At 41.4% G+C, this 22,133-nt stretch overlaps 2 protein-coding genes across 2 annotated transcripts; one reads left to right on the plus strand and one right to left on the minus strand.

The window, feature by feature from the left end:
* The first annotated feature begins 252 nt into the window (after positions 1-252).
* Etfb (Electron transfer flavoprotein beta subunit) lies at positions 253-9,952 on the plus strand. The gene is made up of 6 exons (XM_028311301.1): positions 253-424; positions 621-779; positions 6,389-6,547; positions 6,774-6,854; positions 8,011-8,151; positions 9,468-9,952. The coding sequence occupies exons 1-6, from the start codon at positions 374-376 to the stop codon at positions 9,636-9,638; spliced, it is 762 nt and encodes a 253-aa protein (XP_028167102.1). The 5' UTR covers positions 253-373; the 3' UTR covers positions 9,639-9,952.
* LOC114357601 (DDB1- and CUL4-associated factor 10 homolog) lies at positions 9,811-20,929 on the minus strand. Its single transcript, XM_028311304.1, has 12 exons — positions 20,511-20,929; positions 20,150-20,263; positions 19,183-19,388; positions 18,674-18,837; positions 16,807-17,022; positions 16,167-16,369; positions 14,452-14,706; positions 13,989-14,115; positions 13,825-13,910; positions 12,532-12,678; positions 11,669-11,855; positions 9,811-10,734 (listed from the first exon to the last, which is right to left on the minus strand). Exons 1-12 carry the CDS (start codon positions 20,726-20,728, stop codon positions 10,453-10,455), a joined length of 2,205 nt encoding a protein of 734 aa, XP_028167105.1. The 5' UTR covers positions 20,729-20,929; the 3' UTR covers positions 9,811-10,452.
* Positions 20,930-22,133: the final 1,204 nt, after the last annotated feature.

The following is a 22,133-nucleotide window of genomic DNA, read 5'->3' on the forward strand; positions in this document are numbered from 1 at the left end:
GAGAGTTTTGAGAATTGCCATTAATTGAAACTCTCCACTAAATGCGGTACCTTCATTACTTAAAACAATGATAGTTATAAAAACCTATGTAATTAAATTAATTGTATGTAAAAAAAACTAGGATATTTGTATTTTTTTTTAATTTCTAATAAACGTTAACTGTACATGTCACATGCATGAGCAATGAGCATCATGACATCTGATCTGACGTTGACACATGAAATTGGTAGGGAATTTGAAATTTAATCCTGGCAACATTTTTACGTCATCGGATGGACTTCGTACTTGTTGGATTTTGTTTTTATTAATTTTAAAATTTTAATTTATTCCAATTAATTAAGCTTTAAGTGTAGTTAAAAGTCAATAAATCAAAATGTCTCGTGTGCTTGTTGGTGTTAAGAGAGTTATCGATTATGCCGTAAAAGTAAGTACAAATGTTGTTCAAAGGTTACTTTTTGGTTGATATATTTACAAATTTTCAAGTTCAAATTGAATGTTGTATAAAATACCTCAAATATCACTAAAATACACTTAAGTAATCTGTTTAACCAACTCGCACAATTATCTAGAAATACTGCGCTTTATAAAATTAATTCTGATATAAAATCATGTAATTCCAGATCCGTGTAAAGCCAGACAAGTCTGGTGTGGTGACGGATGGCGTGAAGCACTCCATGAACCCCTTCGACGAGATCGCCGTGGAGGAGGCGGTCCGCATGAAGGAGAAGAAACTGGCCAGTGAGGTAGTGGCCGTGTCATGCGGCCCCGCACAAGCACAAGTGTGTAGAATTATTTAGCACATACACTTTTATCAAAACCACAATATTCATCTGTATAGTGTTATTGCATATAAATTTGGAGTGAAGCCATAATAATAATAATAATAATAACTCCGTCGAACGAGGTAAAGTCCAACACAACCCATACTTTGTTGAAACAGGAGAAGAAATAGAAGCGATGAACGAGGACACAAGCTACAAGTATTTAGGTTTTTATCAAGCACGACAACTATTACAAAAACAAACAAAACAACAGCTCAAAGATAAATTCAAGCAAAGACTTAAAGCTATACTCAAAACGCATCTTAGTTCCAGGAACCTCATCAAGGCAATCAACACATATGCTATTCCGGTACTCACTTACTCTTTCGGTATCATCTCTTGGACACAGACAGAATTAGACACACTCCAACGTAACATAAACACACATATGACAAAATTTAGGAAACATCACCCAAAATCTTGTATCCAGAGGACCGTCCTCCCAAGAGATGAGGGAGGCAGAGGACTTATTGACATAAAAAATTTGCACAACAGACAGATAACTACATTAAGAAAATTTTTTCACAAAAAAGCCGAAACAATACCACTTTACTACAACCTTACNCATTACTTTTTGAGTAAACAGTATAGCGGTCCCACAGACCGCACGTCGCAGACGGCGTGACAAAAAAATCACGTCGTCGGTTAAAGGTTAAAGCATTTCTAGAAAAAATACCATAAATATAAAAGAGTCACTACTTCTAAAATGTTTGTATAAAAATGTTCGTTCGTTTCAGCCAAATGACGTCCACTGCTGGACAAAGGCCTCCTCCAAGGTTTTCCACAAAAATGTAAAAGCAAATAAATAACAAAAAAAAAAATGATAGAAAAAGCAGCAACATTAAGATTATAGGGTTCAGTCATTGTTTACAAACCCATCAGTTATTTACATTCCTTATCAATTTTTAGTTCAGTTAAATGAAGGTTTAAGATACTGCAATAGTTTATCGACAAAGATCTCGACATTGAGTGATAACAGGCAGGAATGTTTGCATCGAAAGCTCGCGGCGTGTGGCGGCGACGTCGATGACCCCGCGGGCCGCGCCGGCCGCCGCACGCTGCCTGCGGATAACTGTCCGTCTGCACCCCGGCCAACAACAACAACCCAGCACGCCATCACATCACTGCATTCCATTCTGCTATCGCTTACCGAGCCGTCATGAAATCGCTCACCTGCTAACAATCCATTGATGTGCGATGAACTTTCAGACACTTTAATTATCCTACTCGAAGAACCTCACTTCGAAGCCATGCCACCAAAACGAATGTATCCACACCGGTAAATCGTAACACGTCAAACTATTGTAATGAACACACACGGCGAGTAATCACTTCACTACCGCTTTTCAGAAAACACCCTGGAACACTTTTTAACGAGCGGCCGATCACTTGTATCGATTTGTTTCACTTGTCACACAGCTGTTATCCGTTCATTTTAATTGATGTAACGCTAAAGCGATGTCACTATATGGTTTTAATCAGTCTGTGATTCTTTATCTTTAATAATTAACGATATTTTAATCTAATTGTAAGTCCCGATAACACAAAACACAACCGAACAGTGACAGCACTTGGTTGACTGATGGAATTTGACAGAAAATTGAATGAACGTCGAAGAAATAGGAATGAGTGAGTGAGTAGTTTGGTTACGATCATAGCTTCATGGTTATAGTTCCAAAATACAGAGCCCCGATTACGGTAACTTTTAACGTCAACAATCCAGACACGCTTCTCGATTCTGCGATACGATTGGTCAAAACAGCTGACGTACGCTGTTGAACGACCAATCGTATCGCAGAATCGAGAAGCGTGTCTGGATTGTTGACGTTAAAAGTTACCGTAATCGGGGCTCTGGACCAGGGTTGCCAGATATCAGCTAACTCAAATCGCCTAATTTTTCCTACCGAGTAGCCTAAATCGCCTAATATATTTTTTTTTCCTGAAGTAGCCTAATTCGCCTAACATTTTGAGGTAAGTATACAAAAATACATGTCAAATCGACACATTAATGACAAACAGCTGTTTATCTCTTTCTAACTTACTCATGGTGACGTATGAAAAAAGAGACAAGTAGATAATGTTTGGTCTACTACTACCTACTCATTCTGGCAACATTTTTATGTGACGTCACTAACTACCTGACTCGTGCCGAGTACACACAAGATTTAAGAAATCAACATGGCTGCAATATACTAATAATATACAATCCCTAGTCAATGTATAAAATCAATGCCTGGGGCGCGTAATCAATGTATAAAAATATTATTGTTCAATTAATATTTTACCATTGTATAGAATACCAGCTGGCCCACCGGTAATGTGTAAAGTAAACAGATTTTGATCATTATTATTTATGTACATAAATACGGTTAGGGTGTAGCAAAGGGCTTAGCCGAATAACCGAATTTTCAAACGTAATTTGTATGGAGCTGATACTTCGAAAAAAATTGACGGATTTAGTAAGGAGTTTGGACTTTTTAGAGTAGTAAAGGGGGTAGGGGTCATTGTAAAAATCTAACTGAATTACAGAATACTAGGTAAGGGTTTATTTTTCCAAGGTAATCCTGAAGTAGCCTAAATAGCCCGATCTTATTTTCTAGGTAGCCTAAATGGCTACCGGTAGCCGTTTGCATTTTTTGGTCGCCATTTGACCCCCTAAGGTAGCCTAAATGGCGATAATTCGCCTAATCTGGCACCACTGCTCTGGACTGTCCTGTCGATGACATTGACAGTGGGGCGCCACCGTCAATACCGGATCCTCGGAACAATAATTGTTCCGAGACCGGATCGCTGGTTCAGATTTTTGGCATGTTGGAAACCATTTAGTTGAACGATGGTAGCGCCCCCCTGTCATTGAGTTTGGTGGGACAGTTCAGCGTGGGTCATCTATACGATACGATGAATGAATGGAATAATTGTTGCCATTTACACAATAAATTGGCAATAATTGGCAATTATCTTTACTTAGGTACTTTAATTATGAGAAAAATGTTCTCATTATTGTTTTTTTATTTATTTCTTACACATCATTGAAACTTTTATAATTAAAAACCAGTCAGAAAATGTGTTTCATAGCTAGCGCCATCTAGGTTCACTCTGGTACTCAGACAGTCTGTCTGGTAGATAAAAGCATTAGTGCTTTCAGAAAAGGCGAATAGGTAACCAGTAGATGGCGTTACATGTCTTAAAATTTGCATGTTTGCTGAATACAAAATACAATGTACTTACACTCAGAATACAGTTGTTCCGTATTCTGAGAATGTACATTATTAATATTAATTTATTCGTATTAAATTTGTGAAAATGTTTCAGTAATGTTTAAAAAGGCAAACATCAGGAAAACTGACTTGACTGACTCTATTAACGCATCTCTCAAACCATTCAATTACTTATTAGGTAGTTTATTAAGATGTGGATGCTTAAGTGAAATAAAATAGAAAGAAAGAAAGCTAAGAATTAATTTTCCAAAAGCTACTGGCATAAGCTTAGGTAATCTGACACTTATAATAATCCAAGTTTGGAAAATATTTCCAACAGTTTTAGCAGATTTTCTTTGACGTAAGAGCTCGCACTTTTCATACTTAATAATTACTTACTTTATACGGTACGTTATAATTGTTATAAATTATTTATAACAATTATATTATTGGTTTAACTTTAAACAGATATTTAGGTACACTAAATTATATCTTATTTTCTTAAGTTTAAAAAATGAAGTCCCAATGAACTTAGGTAGGTATAGTTATGTAATTAATGGAACTCCATAGTCCTAACGATTTTAATTCAATTTTATTTAAAAGCTTGGTGAAGTATATATATTTATACACACACACTACACTTAATAAAAGATTTAATTGACTTTTATTTTGTCTACTTTCTGATATGTCCTGAGCAACAATTTATGTTTCCGTCGATTGCCATCATTGTGGTCGAGCATTAGCCCTGCCATTTCCTCCGGGAAATAACTAAGGGAGGATAAATCAGCCGTGGGTGCTCCGGCCCGAACGATCCGGCCCATCCGGAAATAATACATTTCGCTAAACGTTTACTCAGCTCGGTACAAAATGAGGATGGCTGCGGCGTCATTAGTAGCTACCGAAATATTTCAACATTCGCGACTGCGAAGACAAAGAAAATCAAATAATAATAATAATAACATNAACCTTACTTTAACAGATAACAAGCTGACACCCCTAAACCTACACGACAAAAACACACAAGCAAATGAAAAATGCTCACTTGATCAGGACAAAGCTACGCAATGGGCTCAAAAGTCTCTTCACGGAAGGCATAAAGCTGACCTCAGTCAACCCCATGTCGATAAGGAAGCATCGAACGCATGGCTGAGGCGCGGCGAGCTATTCCCTGAAACGGAGGCTTTTATGCTCGCGATACAGGACCAGGTGATAGCGACGCGTAACTATCGCAAGCACATCACCAAAGAATTGCAGGTGGATCTATGTCGAAGATGTAATAGCGCACCGGAAACCATTCAGCATGTCACCGGCGCCTGCAAATCTCTGGTCCAATCCGACTACAAGCATCGACACGACCAAGTAGCAGCTATCATTCACCAATACATAGCACACAGACATAAATTTATCCCAAAAAAATCTCCGTACTACAAATATACACCATCAACCATACTCGAAAATAGCGAACTAAAAATCTACTGGGACCGCACCATAATCACAGACAAAACCATACATTACAATAGACCTGACATTACAATACATAATAAATCTAAAAAAACCGTATACCTAATTGATATTGCCATTCCTAATACACATAATATACAAACAACCATCTCAGAAAAACTTACAAAGTACCATGACTTAGCCATAGAACTGAAAACTCAATGGGGAGCAAATGCTGTTTACATAGTACCTATAGTTATATCATCTACAGGAGTAATACCCAAAACATTAGCAAAAAGTCTTAAAGTTCTGGAAATTAATGACAACATGACATACTTACTACAAAAAGCCGTAATTTTAAACACCTGCCGTCTTACCCGTAAATTCCTGTCCTCGGACATATCGTCATTCAACGCTGTTATGCTTGGCTGAGGCCCGCATAACAGATATAATAACCCACCCCAAAAAGGTGGAGAAAAAATCAAGAAGTGTATAATAATAATAATAATAATTTTTATTTTTTTTTTTTGATAATTTACATTGTAAAAAAATATTTAAAATTAAGAACCAAAGTTAATAAAGAGAATAATAATAAAATTTATTTGCTTAAAATGTGGTTGACATAGGTGTTACAATTATTACAAAATATAATTTATAGTACTCACATTTTACCAATATTATGGCATGCAAAAACTATGTACCAAAACCATAAGAGTAATCTGTCCTTGTTACCTTCTCATTTATTACCCAACTGCTTAGAGTTGTATTGAAATTATTTTAATACAACAATCCAAATTAAATGTTGTGGGATAGTCACATTTTTTTTGTATTATCAAACCAGGAGCAGCATTGTACAGAAAAGAATTTCAAAGTTGTAAAAGTTAAAATCTACAAGGCTTTGCTTACGATTAACATGAATTAACTTTGTAGGAAACCCTCCGAACAGCATTGGCCATGGGTGCGGACAGAGCCATCCATGTGGAAGTAGCCGGTAAAGAGTACGAGACCCTCCAGCCCCTTCATGTAGCTAAAATCTTGGCTAAACTGTCTCAGGATGAGAAAGCTGATATTATCATTGTTGGAAAACAGGTGAGTGTACCTTAGATTTTTGAAATAAATAAAATGAAATATGTTTGTCTGTATAGTATGAATTTATTACTATGAAACTTTTGGGTCTAGTGTAGTCTTTGTTGGATGTTTATTTTTTCTATTACTTCCTCAATTAATTCCACAAATATGTAGGTATTGTTTTATTTCTAGTTACGTAAGTTAATACATCACATCCTACTGTTGCTAACTTTAAATTATTTTTCAGGCAATTGATGACGATTCCAACCAGACCGCACAGATGACTGCTGCGATATTAGACTGGCCACAGGGAACATTCGCGTCCAAAGTAAGTTCGGAAAGCCAATAAATAAATCACATTTGTAATGTTGAACTTTAATAGATAACCTATACTTAACTGTTATTGTTTCTTATCTGAATATGCAAGGTCAGTTTTGTTTTAATGTAACAAAAAATATTTCCTACTAGCTGACCCGGCGAACTTCGTACCGCCTTAGCGTAGAGATTTTCTTTATATTTTTTTCCGTAAAAACCTTGTACAGAGTATTAGAAAACTACAAAAAAAAAATCAGCCAAATTGGTCAAGCCGTTTTCATGTTATGTCGTGACAACGGAAAACGGGTTTCATTTTTATATATTAGATTATTTCTTCATAAAATTTATTATTTATTTAGGTTTCTCCCATAACATTTTTTACCTTACTTTCACTGTTTGGAATTTATTACAAGCTGTAGAGTAGATTATGTATTGAAAAAGAGGAGATGAGTTCATACATGTGGTTTTAATTTGAAATGAAATGGTAACTATGTATAGCTGTAGTAACAGTTTAATGTTACTTATCTTATCACATTGTAATAACTCATTAAAAAACAATCAAGTTTTATAAATTACTAGCTGACCCGGCGAACTTTGTTCCGCCTTAATGGCAATAAATAAGCAGACTTTTTTTTTTAATTTCGAACGGGATAAAAAGTATCCTATGTCCTTCTCCTGGCTCTAAACTACCTCCCTGACAATTTTCAGCTAAATCGGTTCAGCCGTTCTTGAGTTATAAGCGAAGTAACTAACACGACTTTCTTTTATATATATAGATTTGATAAATTTATCATCCTTCTAACAAAATGAGAGTTTTGTAATTGTGACCATACTAACAAAAAAATGTACCACAGTAACTTATGCATTGCATCATTTTATCCAGATCCATTACGTGCTGTACACAGCTGTAGCAACTTTCTTACAGTTAAACATGTTTAGTACATTAAAGACCAGTATACAGCGCGACTATTTACTTGCTACCTAATCACACTTGCATCACGCTACCGATTCGCAATGGGCCCGCATGATGGTGTTAGCCACCCCGAAATTCGGATGAGGTATATAGGCTACATTCCTCATTGCTTAACAGTGGAGTATACTGCGCGGTCTTAACGAAGAAAGAGCCAATTTGTCAGCCTCTTATTTATGTAATACTCTTCGCTTATCAGGTAGAGAAGACCGACGCGGGCCTGACGGTGACGCGCGAGATCGACGGCGGGCTGGAAGTCATCAAGACAAAGCTGCCGGCCGTGCTCAGCGCAGACCTGCGCCTCAACGAGCCTCGATATGCCACATTGCCCAACATCATGGTGAGTTGACAGACATTTGAATTTGGATTTAGGCTAGGCGCAGACCATCAACTTTTAGTTGGCCGATAGTTGGGTTGGGATCGATTCTTTGAATCACAGGTCTATGTCAACAAGCCCACAACCATTAAAAGGAGGAGATTCAACGTTACGTCAACGAAATTCAGCCACATTAATTTAAGCAGAATGGTCATGGGAAAGTTCGACAAACGAGTGCGTTGCTGTGTGCGTGCCATTTGCTCGATGTGTTATTCCATTAATAACCCTATACTATGTACCTACTTTATGATCCAATAAAAAATAATACAGTCAAAAGGCTAAAAACTATATTTTCTAGTTAATTCAAAAGTTTCGATAATTTAGGGACACCCTTTATTTTGTATGAAGAATCAGCAAATCAGTGTAAGCAAACTTCCATACATGCCTATACTACCCAAATAAACTATCTATCGGCCAACTAAAAATCGGTGGTCTACGCCTACGCTAAGATATACATCTCAAGTTAGTTTGTTTTAAAAATGGATTGCCTTAGATGGGAATTAAACCCACGACCTTTCGCTTGCCGGGAGCTACAAAGACATTCGGTACTGGATTAAACTACGCTGGCTCTAAGCTACAGCGTAAAACACTTGAAAAAAAAATTGGTGGTCTACAAGCACACATTGCTTTTGCTTAGCAATTAAAATTATGCCACATTGTAAATATAAAAACCATAATAATGATTTATTATCATAAATATTTATTGCAGAACTAAGATCTTACAAAATATTATCTTATGGACTAACATATTCTGCCTCTAGGGCGTACAATCAGTGGTAATAATTATTATGGGGTAGATACATACATTATTACTCTATTACATAAATATCATGTTAAAAATAAGAAAATTGTTTTTATAAGTATTCAGTCTAAAAAGTCAATATTATTTTGCTCTTAAAATTCATGTATGAAGTAAAAACATTTTTCAGGTGAATATTTTGAATTAATTTAAAATCTACATATGTCATTTTCATGTCATATGGATCCGAAATATTCAATTTAAAATACGAGGAACGTTTCAAGACTGCTTTGCGATCATGATTGATTTTATTAAAAATGCTGTGCAATGTGCAATATTTATAACTGGAGAATGGCAACAAACAAATAGAAACAAATTGTCACGTATTTCTTGTAAAAAGGTGTGCCATAAAATTGTCAAGTTTCAAGTTAGTGATTTTCCGATAATTTATAACAAGATTTCGTTACATTCATTGTAATAATAGTCCTCATTCAAAACAGCGAATGTGGCATCAACTACAGCAGCTATTGCTTACTTTCAGAAAGCCAAAAAGAAGCCACTGAAGAAGGTGACAGCCAAGGACCTCGGCATCGACTTGGCGCCGAGGATAAAGGTGGTTTCCGTGGAGGACCCGCCCGTGCGCCAGGCCGGATCCGTGTTGCCCGATGTGGACACCTTGGTGTCTAAGCTCAAGGAAGGTGGTCACGTTTGAAACCACCCCCGAAATAGGTAGCTTAGGCTCACTCTGATGACATACAAAACTTAATATCCTAGCGTTTCTTCAGAGATGCGCTAGAGTTGAATTTATGGTGAGCTTTCTCCCAAAATCCTAAGTTTATTGGGTTGGAAATACTCGCCTTTTATAGCATCAAAATCTTATGAAGACTCCAGTCTTTGAACTTTTTCATGAAAGTGAGCCTACTCTACTAATATTGTGCTAGTGTTCATTGCAAAGAGATCATGTATATTGAGTAAGTGTGAACTGTAGATGAATTTGTTAAATAAATTATACATATTTCCAAGTTATAGCTTTCATTGATTAATTATAAACCCTTTGGTTAGAGATGTAGACGGTATAATCAACTACAAAAACATTTCTTTTGATTGCAAAAGGTTATGTTGTAAAAACTACTAAGTACAATATTCAGTAAAAGTCTATGATTTCGATTCCGTTAAATTAAGACCTATTTTTTTATCATCAGTTAAAAAAATATGTATAAACTTAAATGTCAGACAAACAATAATATTGTCTTATTTTTTGCTATGTTTGAGATCAGTGTCTGTGAATCCATGTGCTATTTCTTTTATTTGTAAGAAAAACAGTGTCGCACGTCAGAGACAAACGCAACGATACGTGATATGACATTGTGTTCGAACTTTGGTGGTGTCTTGTTTATCGTTAAATCCATACAACTGAAGTAAAAAGTCAATCGCTAAAGTGGTGAAATCCAAGAGCAATATCTACAGCTACCGCGCTACTCGTCACAAAAACTACAGGACATAAACACGAGATGTTTATTAAGTAACTAATACATGGACTCGCCGCTGTGCGGCTCGTACCAGACGATGCGGCCTTCGAGGCAGCCGGTGACGAGCATGTGGTGACGAGGGTTGAACTTGGAGCTGACGACTAGGTCCTGGTGGAGCCCTAGGACTTGGCCCGCTTCTCGCATGGGCCGCGCGCCTCCTCGGCCCTCGCTCCAGGCTAACGAGCTAAGTTCGCTGCATGAGTCGTCTAGCGCTAATAGGCGCATACCGCGCCCGAATGGCGAGCAGACGACGCGCCCGTCTTTTGAGTAGCACAGCTCCTGCACACAAACATTATAGCTTACACTTAAGCTCGATTCACACATATCAGTGAAGCCAGTTCCGTCACAGTGTCCGCTCAGTTCAGTATCAGTGCTACAGTGTTGCGTCAGTGAAATATTTTTAATATTTTAAAATGTCAGAGAGCTGTTTCAATATTTTTGTTCAGAAACTATGAAGTAAGTTATTTTGTTTTTGATGCCGCGGCAGCGTCCTTGATCCGACAAAAAATATCGTCGTCAACGAATACGTTCGTGATTGCCGGTGTCGGCACTGACACTGAGAACACTGTGTCGTCACTGACACTGACACTGACAAGTGGGGATGCGTTCATAGAAACTGTATGAAAGAATACTTCGCACTGTGCCGGTACTGAGCCTGAACTGTGACTTCACTGATATGTGTGAATCGGCCTTTATCATGCCACATCAAGGTAAATGGGGAGGGGCACGTTATGTATTTTGTAATAGGTGCAAAGTTGAAACAAAAGTCTGATTACTAGTGAAGTACTACCAAACCAGACAAGCTGTACAGAAGAAATAATCTACGTAGGAGTGTGGTTACCTAAAATACGTAACCTACCTTATCAATATGTCACGTAACATAAATAAATAACAACAATATCGGTTTTAATGATAACTTATATGTGGTTAGGTAGTAACAAAAAATTTAATGAGACCAATATCAGTTCAAGGTTGTCTTGTTTTAAAAACCACGGTTCAATGCTGTTCGAAACTAGAAGCCTAGGTATTTTATTTAGTTTTATTGATACTTTTAAACAGTAACCACCTTACAAATAAAAAAATACACGCTTGTTGAACACTGTTTTAAAGTGGCATTTGTATAGGCACTAAAAGTAACTTTAAAACACTATTCAACGAGTGTTTAATTTTTATAATTAAGGGAGTAATAATCCATCGCCCCAGCAATACTCACTTTGATAAAGCCTTTGCCTTCATTAGTCTCTTCAATATAATACAGCAGCCGGTCCCGATTCTGGCGGATGTAGTGTCGCGTCTCGGGCCGGTCGTCGTCGAACGCGCTGTCCTGCTCTCTCTGTCGCTCCCTCTCCCTCTCCCGCCGCTCTCTGCTAGGCGTCTGGCCAGATGTGGATGGTGATGTGCTGGAAAGAAAGAAAAGTCAGTGGTTTTTCAACTACAAACTTTGGTAGTAAAATGTCAATTGCCAGACAACGAAATATCTTTCTCGACTTGTTATTTGCTCATAGATAGAACTAGAACACACTTTTTTGTACACCACACAAGACAAGATATACAAATTATATTCAAAATAATCGCAGTATTTTCTCTTTTCACAAGAAAATTATTGCCACTACCACTACTGGGTGCGTCTTAAATGCTCCCATAAGTGGTCTCAGGCGTTTCACATGTCCCTAAGACGGAGAAGCGTGGACGCGGTCTCAGATGGCCCTACAATTTGTCGGGTTTCTCACCTTTCCCCGCGGCAGGAGCAGCGTGTGCGCGGTCTCAAATGTCCCCATAAATGTCCAGGCGTCTCACCTGTCCCCACGACGGAGTAGCGTGGGCGCTGTCTCAATAAATGGCCCCACATAATGGTGTCTCACCTGTCCCCACGACGGAGAAGCGTGGGCGCGGTCTTAATAACTGGCCCCAACAAGTTGTCAAATGTCAAGCGTCTCACCTGTCTCTGCAACTGCGCCGACGCCCCCTGGGCGCAGTTTCGAATGGCTCCACAAATTTTCGGGAGTCTGACCTATTCCCGCGACGTGAGGATAGGGCGCGGTCTCAAATGTCCCCACAAGTTGTCAAGCGTCTCACCTGTCCCCGCGTCGGGGCGGCGTGGGCGCGGGCTCTGGGCGGGCGTGGTCGGGCGGGCGGGGCACGTGCAGCAGCGCGGTGGGCGGCGCGATGCCGGTGTTGATGCCCATGATGCGCTGCATGTTGAAGTTGCGCCCCACCTGGCCCCTACAGAGACCAGCTCGTTAGCCAGTGGCCACACTTGACGGGAATGCCGTCGCGATTCTTCCGCAAAGCAAGTTACCACTACTCATTTCCTACTAATTAATTATAAGACTAGGCGCAGACCACCGACTTTTACTTGGCCGATAGTTGAATGGGGCTGTTGATCAGTATGATGAACATGTATGGAAGTGCGCACACTACACCGATTCTTCATACAAATTAGAATCGGGCGCAACTATCAGCCAACGAAAAGTCGGTGGTCTGCTCCTAGGCTAAATGCGAAAGTAACTCTTGTTTGTTACGCTTTTGCGTCTAAACCACTGAAACGATTTTGATAAAAGGTTCAGAGATAGTTTGAGTTCCGGAAAAGGACGTAGGATAGTTTTTATCCCGGGTTTAGAAAAAGGGACGGAAGTAAAATTTTTCTGTGACAAACAAAATTTCACGCGAAGCCGCGAGCAAAAGCAGTTGATTATAAATCGGAGCAACCAATCATCCGCGTGGAGTGTTCGTTTTAGTAATTTATAAGGAATCACTTGTATTGACGAAAGATTTGCGACGGCATTTCCGTCCAGTGTGGCAAATACCTTAACTATTACATTCTATGGGAAGGTCTAAACTTAAGCAAATGAATGGACTACCTCATTGATGAAGTAGATTAATGATGCATTACATTAACATGTCATTTATGGCTACAGAAGACATGCTGAACTACCTATGCTAAATCATACTGTACTTTTATGTGAAGTTTGTGCAAATCTGACATTTAAAGTGTGTACACATATCAATTTAAATAGTAAAGTCATTGAGGATTTCATTGCATCAATGACACGTAAAATTCCCTCTCAAACATTCCATTCTATACCAACATCAAGTCATGCCATTTTAAGGTAACAAACAGGGAAAGATATCTCATATAATACGATTTCGTCATTAAGATAATGATCAATTTATAATTTCAAGCGATTTCGCACAACTTCACTCCTTATGAACTGAATTTTGACAATGATTCATCTTTCCCTGTACCTTTCGTTTGTTTAAAACAGATTAAATGTACTAATTTGTCTGGCAAAACATCAACAGGCATCAACTCCTTAAGAAACTACAGCCTCGTGTTCCAAGGTCATAACATCCAAGCGAGCGTCTCACCTGCTGTACATTTCTTGCAGCGTCCTGTGTTGCTTGATGGTAATCGACGCTTCCCACACGTCATTCTGTATACTGGACAATCCTGGCTAAAAGAGAATGATACGATCACATTATAAGCATCGGGGAATTGAATGTAAGTACCTAGGGGACTTTCGGTTGCTTACTACGGCCAGCCGGGGCGTTCCTGGGGCGTCTCCTTCCTCGGGCCGGGCGGCACTCGGACCGGGCTCTGGTTCCGATTCGTCTCTGTCTTCGTCTCTTTCTCTCTCGTTTTGGGGTTCGGCGGGTCGCCTGTAAGAGATAGATTTTAAGTTTAAGCATCTACGGTGAGTTCCAACTAGTGTTGGGCGGTCCTGAAAGTGTGTGTCCGGTCATCTCATCTCATCTGTGCATGTTAGTAACGTTTTCGTTCTTTACGACAATTAACCGTATATCGGGGCACCTAGGCCTCTTACAGTGGTGACCCCGTCTGAAAACTGAACATGGAAGAACAGCAAGCAACAACGGCGCAAGAAGTATCGGGCATTGCATTGTCCATGCGTGTCCCACCGTTTTGGCGCGACAGACCTCGGCTCTGGTTCATCGCTTTCGAAGCAGCGACCAAGGACCTGAAGAGGAGCAACTAACCTGCGCGTGGGTGGTACCCTCGTGGGCGTGGCGGGCGTGACGGAGGCCTGCGGGCGGGGCGCGCGCGGGCGCGGGCGCAGGCGGCGCACGACGCGGCGCGCGGGCAGCGAGCGTGATGTGTTAGTGTGGTCACTAACCTGCGGGTGGATGGTACCCTCGTGGGCGTGGCGGGCGTGACGGAGGCCTGTGGGCGGGGCGCGCGCGGGCGCGGGCGCAGGCGGCGCACGATGCGGCGCGCGAGAGTGAGTGAATAGACTATTTGACACCTTTCACCAATAATTCGAAATTAAAACTTTTTTAAAAGTCTTAAAAACTTAACAAATTTTAAATTGCATGTAAATTAAGATTTTTGGTTGCTTTGTAATTGAAAAAAGTAGTTTGAGTTGACAAAATAGCTACGTCACTTTCTTGTAGTGCCATACAAAATCGATGGGAGTCTCGTTTTGACACTTTTAAAAAGTACGTCAATTATTGATTGGTGGTGTCAAATAGTTAATTGCGCTCTGTTCTCTACTTATCTCGAGCGTGTGGGCAGCCGTGCGAACCAGGGGGTTACAGAAACCTCGGGCGGGGCATTCTAGACTCGCGGTTGTGTTAAGCCGGGTCCAGACGGGTGTAATTGAATGTATCGTGTAATGTAATGGAAATAGTATGGTAGTACCACACGTACACTTACAATTACACCCGTCTGGACCCGGCTTTAGTGTGCTCACTAACCTGCGGGTGGGTGGTACCCTCGTAGGCGTGGCGGGCGTGACAGAGGCCTGCGCAGGCAGCGAGTGTGATGTGTTAGTGTGATTTTAATGTTACGCGGACTGTCAGCGCGGATCGCTCCGCACAGTCGATTTGTATGAACTGCTAGGGAGCGGAGCGGTTCCTCCGGACCGCATTACTCTAAAACGCTCCCTAGAAGTTCATACAGATTGGCCGTGCGGAGCGGGTCCGCACCGGACGGTCCGCGTGACATTAAAACCAGCCTTAGGCCTCAGCCTCGAATTTAGCGGGCAGCGGCGCGGGAGCGGGGCGGGCAACGCAGACCCGTTCTCGAAACAAGCGGGCAGCTCGCGCGGCGCTTTAGCGGCGAAGTGTTGTGTTCGGGGTTGTGTTGTCGAGGAGATATTTGTTTTTATTCGAAAAAGAAATGTCTGAACAACGGCGATAATTTTATTTCGATTCAAATTTATTTCTAACGCTCGATTTATTGTGGGCAAAAGAAGGAGTGCGCTGCCCGCTCGTTTCCCGCTTCCGCGCCGCTGCCCGCTCGTTGCCCGCTCCCGCGCTGCACTGCGCTGTTTTCGAGAACCGGTCTATTTGATTTTACGCATAAGATCCGGCCGCTCCCGCGCCACTTCCGCCACCGCCCCGCTGCCCGCTAAATTCGAGGCTGAGGCCTTAGTGTGCTCACTAACCTGCGCGTGGGTGGTACCCTCGTGGGCGTGGCGGGCGTGACGGAGGCCTGTGGGCGGGGCGCGCGCGGGCGCGGGCGCAGACGGCGCGCGGGCAGCGAGCGTGATGTGTTAGGCCCTTTACACACGTCCCGGTTGCCGGCTAACCGGCGCCGGGTACCCGGTCGCGAAGTGTATGGGCATGCCGGATTAATTACGCCGGAACATGTGAAAGCTACGTACCATGCCCATACACTTCACCACCGGATATTCGGCGCCGGTTAGCCGGCAACCGGGACGTGTGAAAAGGGCCTTAGTGTGGTCACTAACCTTCGAGTGGGTGGGACCCTCGTGGGCGTGGCGGGCGTGACGGAGGCCTGCGGGCGGGGCGCGCGCGGGCGCGGGCGCAGGCGGCGCACGACGCGGCGCGCGGGCACGCGGCGCGGCGACGAGCGCGCCTCCCACGCGCTCGTGTCGCGCGTCGACTTGTCGCTCGTTTCGGGGTACGGCTGGATGTCGTGGATGCATGACCACTGCGGATAGAGAAGGAAAATGATTTTTGGGTATAATATGCCCATTTCAAACACTCAGTGTTTGCATGCGGATAAATAATATCCGTCATCATAAGTGATGACTTTTTGGGTTAAGATTCCTAGTATTCTCTTACTTAGGTCTTCTTGGAGTATTTACCAAAATCTCAATATCATATCAATTAATTAATGTCTGATGAAAACGTTCTAAGTATTGACATTAATGGTTCAGGGAGTGGAATACACAGATCTTTCAAAGATCACCATCACAGATCTTTCTTTTACTAGAGAATAAAATATAGTAGCTACCCACACAAAATAGATGTTTTTTACCCCACTTTGATCCGAATTTCTTCATCTTGTCACTGATACGGAGTAGATAACTTTTAAAACGTTGAAAGCCTGTAAAATAACACTTAAACATTTATATCCTGACCTACCTCTGATCTGTCATCATGGCTGATATTCCTGCTCAGCGCGCTCCACCCCTGCGGATGTATCTGCAGCGAGCTGACGACCTTAGCATCGTTCCCGTCGGGGAAGTCCGACACGAACTCGATGCGGTTCTCCTTGCGGCTGCTGTCGAACAGGTGGTCGTACATGGCGGCGATAGGAATCAGCTGTTGGCTCATCTGCATCAGCCGGTACAGGTTTGGCTGTGGGCAAAAAAAAGCCGTTAACAAAAACGAATATCTTATCCGTTCTTAATCCCTTAAGTCGAACCCCTCCCACACGTCATGTTTGTTATATTGAGGCACTCAATGGTCCACTCCACGAGTACACAAGAAAGGCTGCAGTGCGAGAGGAATGGCGACGGATTGTGAGGCTTGCCACCGGACGTGACGACCACGACCGCTAGCAAGAGTGTAGCATCGAGAAGAAGAAGTAAAACCCTAACTTAGAGCTCCTATGTTCTTCTGCCTTATTTTTTGCGTGTCCAATGACAGTTTAACTTTACACCGGGACAAACTTGGCCTTCACTGGTTTGGTTTTTATTGGCAGTCAAGCTGTAGATCCTGGCTAGTGGCTACACAAGAGTGGGAATAGTAATCTCTTCTTAATCAGCAGTTCTGCATTTAATAGTGTACGGGTAAGGGTACAGGAGGAATGGCGATAGTTTGTGAAGCTTGCTTCTACACCAGATGTGACGATCACTCTCTTCCCTACACACGAACCTCGAACCCGTGCAGGTGCTGCGCCAGCGTGGACAGCTTGAGGTCGTGGATAAGGCCGCCAATGAAGCACGTGACATCTACCACGCTGGTATACCAGTGTACCAAGCACACCTAACGTAAAGTCATGGTAAGCACACAGTTGTCCTTCTCTAGACACGAACATTGAACCCGTGCAGGTGCTGCGCCAGCGTGGACAGCTTGAGGACGTGGATAAGGCCGCCAATGATCCACGCTGGTATACCAGTGTACCAAGCACACCTAACGTAAAGTCATGGTAAGCACACAGTTGTCCTTCCCTAGACACGAACCTTGAACCCGTGCAGGTGCTGCGCCAGTGTGGACAGGTTGAGGTCGTGGATCAGGCCGCCAATGATGTACGTGACATCTACCACGCTGTGACGCTGGTATACCAGTGTACCAAGCACACCTAACGTAAAGTCATGGTAAGCACACAGTTGTCCTTCCCTAGATACGAACCTTGAACCCGTGCAGGTGCTGAGCCAGCGTGGACAGGTTGAGGTCGTGGATGATGACGAGCAGGCCGCCGGTGGTGCACATCACCATCTGGCGCGCATCGGGCGACAGCCGGCACCGCATCAGGCCCGACGCGTGGGACACTCGCTGGTATACCAAGTTGTCCCCTGCGAGATACGAACCTTGAACCCGTGCAGGTGCTGTGCAGGAGGTCGTGGATAAGGCCGCCAATGATGCACATGACATCTACCACGCTGGTATACCAGTGTACCAAGCACACCTAACGTAAAGTCATGGTAAGCACACAGTTGTCCTTCCCTAGACACGAACCTTGAACCCGTGCAGGTGCTGCGCCAGCGTGGACAGGTTGAGGTCGTGGATGATGACGAGCAGGCCGCCGGTGGTGCACTTCACCATCGGGCGACAGCCGGCACCGCATCAGGCTCGATGCGTGGAACACTCGCTGGTATACCAGTTGTCCCCTCCGAGATACGAACCTTGAACCCGTGCAGGTGCTGCGCACGCGTGGACAGCTTGAGGTCGTGGATAAGGCCGCCAATGAAGCACCTGACATCTATCACGCTGGTATACCAGTGTACCAAGCACACCTAACGTAAACTCATGGTAAGCACACATTTGTCCTTCCTTAGACACGAACCTTGAACCCGTGCAGGTGCTGCGCCAGGGTGGACAGGTTGAGGTCGTGGATGATGACGAGCAGGCCGCCGGTGGTGCACATCACCATCTGGCGCGCATCGGGCGACAGCCGGCACCGCATCAGGCCAGACGCGTGGAACACTCGCTGGTATACTAAGTTGTACTCTGGAATGAAGGACAACTCTTCAACTAATACATAATGTCGTTTTAATAGAACCTGATACCAGTGGTTTTGCTTCTCCTCAGCCTTTGGAAGGGAAATGTTATATTGAGGCACAAAGAATAATAATGCATGGTATTTTTAGTCTTTAGAGGTTACTTATAAAATGTAACAACATAAAAAGTACTAAACAACATCAATAAAATAAATTCAGCTGAATGAATACCCCACAATTTACAGATATGTATTACTATATACAAAGTATTTCTGTGTAAATGCTTTGCTAAATATTAAAAATAACAATGACAATAACTAAAAACAATAAGCTCTAGAACTCAAAAATACTTTACCTGTGTAGGAATTGATGTCCCATGTATAAATACTGCCATCCAAACCAGATGTGACTAAAAGCTTGTCTTTAAACGAGAATTCAATATTTTTGACCCAATTCGAGTGCCCAAACAGTGAGCGTATCTTCTTCTTCAGGTTTCTTACATCCCATAGAGCGATTGTTGTGTCGTCAGAGCAGGTAGCAAACATTCGTCCATCTAAAAATCTGATCATGAACATTTATTAGTAAATAAGTCAGTTGTCAATTTATAACGCAGTAATGTTTTTTTTTCTTAAATTTTTTGAAGTGATAACGCTTTAATATTTTTTATTATTATTTTCAAAAATTTCAGCTAAGTGTTTTATGAATCTGGTTTTTTTTATTCAGTTATTGTGTATGATGAAATGCTGTAGTGTGCAGGGCCGGATCGTGAATTTGTGGGGCCCTGGGCTGAAACTTCTTATGAAGTTGTCACGTAAAAATATCGTCCGTAAACCGACTTTACAGACAACTATTTTTTTTTTTCAATTATGGCCTACTTTTTAGCGGGATCTGGGGGCCCCTTGTAACCCCGGGGCCCTGGGCTGCAGCCCAATCAGCCCATAGGTAGATCCGGCCCTGGTAGTGTGAAGGGTAACAATGCTATTTATTATGTTGTTTCACTTTCAAGTCACATTACAAGTTTCCCCAATACCAGTAATTAATGATTTGCTACATTAGGTTATAACTACATTAACTAATGGCTATTTGTTAAATGCACTTGAGCTATCAAACTTCTAAAACCAATTTATTTACAAAAAACATGATAAGTTCTGTTATCATTTTACATTTACATAAGTAGGAAGTACTTTAGCATTAAATAAAATGATTTATCAAAAGAATTGTATAGTTTAGTCTTAAAATATAATAAATAGCTAGTGGCAATCAAGCTTTAAAATAAATCAAAGCAAATAAAGTAAGGGAAAGTTACTTGCAGAGAAACTTACTTGACACAGTTTACACAGTCTGAGTGAGCTCCATGGACCGAGTGAATCCTCTTATGATTGAGCGGATCAAATATCTGTATACACTTTTTCTCACAAGCAGCAACAAGCAGTGACCTACAATTAATCAAAGAAGAAAGTATTGATTAACTTGCATAATAAATATCGTAACTAAGTAAATATCCATACATTCTTGATTGCACTGTCTAAACAAAATGTAAAAATACTAAAGAAGCAAACATACCTATTTAATCCAAAATTATTTTTATGGTCTCAGTTGAATCAAATTGAATTTGTAGACAGTTAAATACTACAGCCAATGTCAAGGCTATACGGAATATTATAAACAGCTGGTAATACTTACCCTTCCGGGGAGAACTCAAGGTTGTAAACGCCTCCAGTGGGCAAACCATGACTGATCTGTTCACAGTCCCACGAAGCTATAGGCTTCATCCCACAATACAGACTGCGAGCGTATGCATCCCCACTGCCAACGGGTGTTGTGAACCCCATTTCCTTCCTCATCATCCTATAAGGGCTGAAGGCGGAATGCCTCGCAAAGAAATACGGTTTGTATTCCATTATTTTATTTGTCGTATACTAGGTAAAAAAGACAAAACACCTACAAGTTTGGTTAAGTACAAAACATATCAATGACAGTAAATGCAAACAACACAAACAACAGTTAATAATTACATGTTTTCACTCTGAATCAATAAAAAATCTACGACCATGGGAAACGAAGCTACTGACATTTTTAGTACTTTTGACAATCAATCAGCGATTTGTCAACAACTCTCAAAAGTGACACTATTTTTTTTTCTTGAATTTTTTTCTTTGTAACCCAGCATTTTGAACCAAGCGAATAGCCAAGCCGACAAAAATTTTTTAAGGGGTTACCTACGCCATATCGAATGACAAATGATCGAAAATCAAAATATCGAATACGTTTCATCGAACGATCAAAATATCGAACGATCAAAATATCGAATGTTCAAAATATCGAACGTTCAGAATATCGAATGATCAAAATATCGAACGATCAAAATATCGAACCATCAAAATATCGAAAGTCGATATAGACGTTTTTATTAAATTTTATCTACCTTGCTCGGCTCCGGTGCATGGTTGTGTTTGGTGACATGACTGTTTTTCCTTTTTGGGACAGGCTAGGCTTATAATAGGTCCCCACGGACATTATTCTCCAATAAACTTTTCAGGCACAAAAATACTTAAGGCACACATTAACTGGCAAAACAAAACTGTACGACCAAACACAACCATGCACCGGAGCCGAGCAAGGTAGATGAATTAAATAAAAACGTCTATATCGACTTTCGATATTTTGATCGTTCGATATTTTGATCGTTCGATATTTTGATCGTTCGATATTCTGAACGTTCGATATTTTGAGCATTCGATATTTTGATCGTTCGATATTTTGATCGTTCGATGAAACGTATTCGATATTTTGATTTTCGATCATTTGTGATTCGATATGGCGTAGGTAACCCACTATTAAGCGGCATCGATGTAGGTAGATCTTTGTTGGGATACTTAAACTTAAGCTCAGAGCTCTGGGGATAAAAGGGACCCCCAGCCCGCGCACAAAATGTCTCTGTAGATTTAATAATTACGAGATGAGTCTATTCTCTTCTCGCGTTGTAGTTTTCTCCTACTTCAAAATGGTAGGTAGGTACCTACTTACTAACAGAAAGTAGTCCATTTGGGATAAAATCTCAGAAACTATTATGTCTACCTACGGCACAGTTCTAGTCTCATTATAGCTTTATTTAGCCCTTTCTCGATTTATTTTTGAAAAAGTTGCGGCGCCAAGTCTATGACTCAGAACTACATACCATGTAATCCTGTGGGTCTAGACAAAGTGCCATTATAATCGCAAACCAGTCGAAAAGTGGTCGAAAAGCCCCTTTTTTGTATGGAATTTGACGGATTCGATTTTCGATTCGATCAAAAAGTGCGTTTT

Source organism: Ostrinia furnacalis, unplaced genomic scaffold (assembly GCF_004193835.3).
Source record: "Ostrinia furnacalis isolate ACB-3 unplaced genomic scaffold, ASM419383v2 OfSCF3271, whole genome shotgun sequence".
Taxonomy (NCBI): domain Eukaryota; kingdom Metazoa; phylum Arthropoda; class Insecta; order Lepidoptera; family Crambidae; genus Ostrinia; species Ostrinia furnacalis.

Coding starts and splice junctions, on each gene's coding strand:
- LOC114357601 (XM_028311304.1), bottom strand. CDS start 20,728: ATGGAATACAAACCGTATTTCTTTGCGAGGCATTCCGCCTTCAGCCCT. Junction 19,389..20,149: donor GACTGTGTAAACTGTGTCAA/GTAAGTTTCTCT, acceptor GTTCATGATCAG/ATTTTTAGATGGACGAATGT. Junction 14,707..16,166: donor AGGGTCCCACCCACTCGAAG/GTTAGTGACCAC, acceptor GGTGTCAAATAG/TCTATTCACTCACTCTCGCG.
- Etfb (XM_028311301.1), top strand. CDS start 374: ATGTCTCGTGTGCTTGTTGGTGTTAAGAGAGTTATCGATTATGCCGTA. Junction 425..620: donor TTATCGATTATGCCGTAAAA/GTAAGTACAAAT, acceptor ATGTAATTCCAG/ATCCGTGTAAAGCCAGACAA. Junction 6,855..8,010: donor AGGGAACATTCGCGTCCAAA/GTAAGTTCGGAA, acceptor TTCGCTTATCAG/GTAGAGAAGACCGACGCGGG.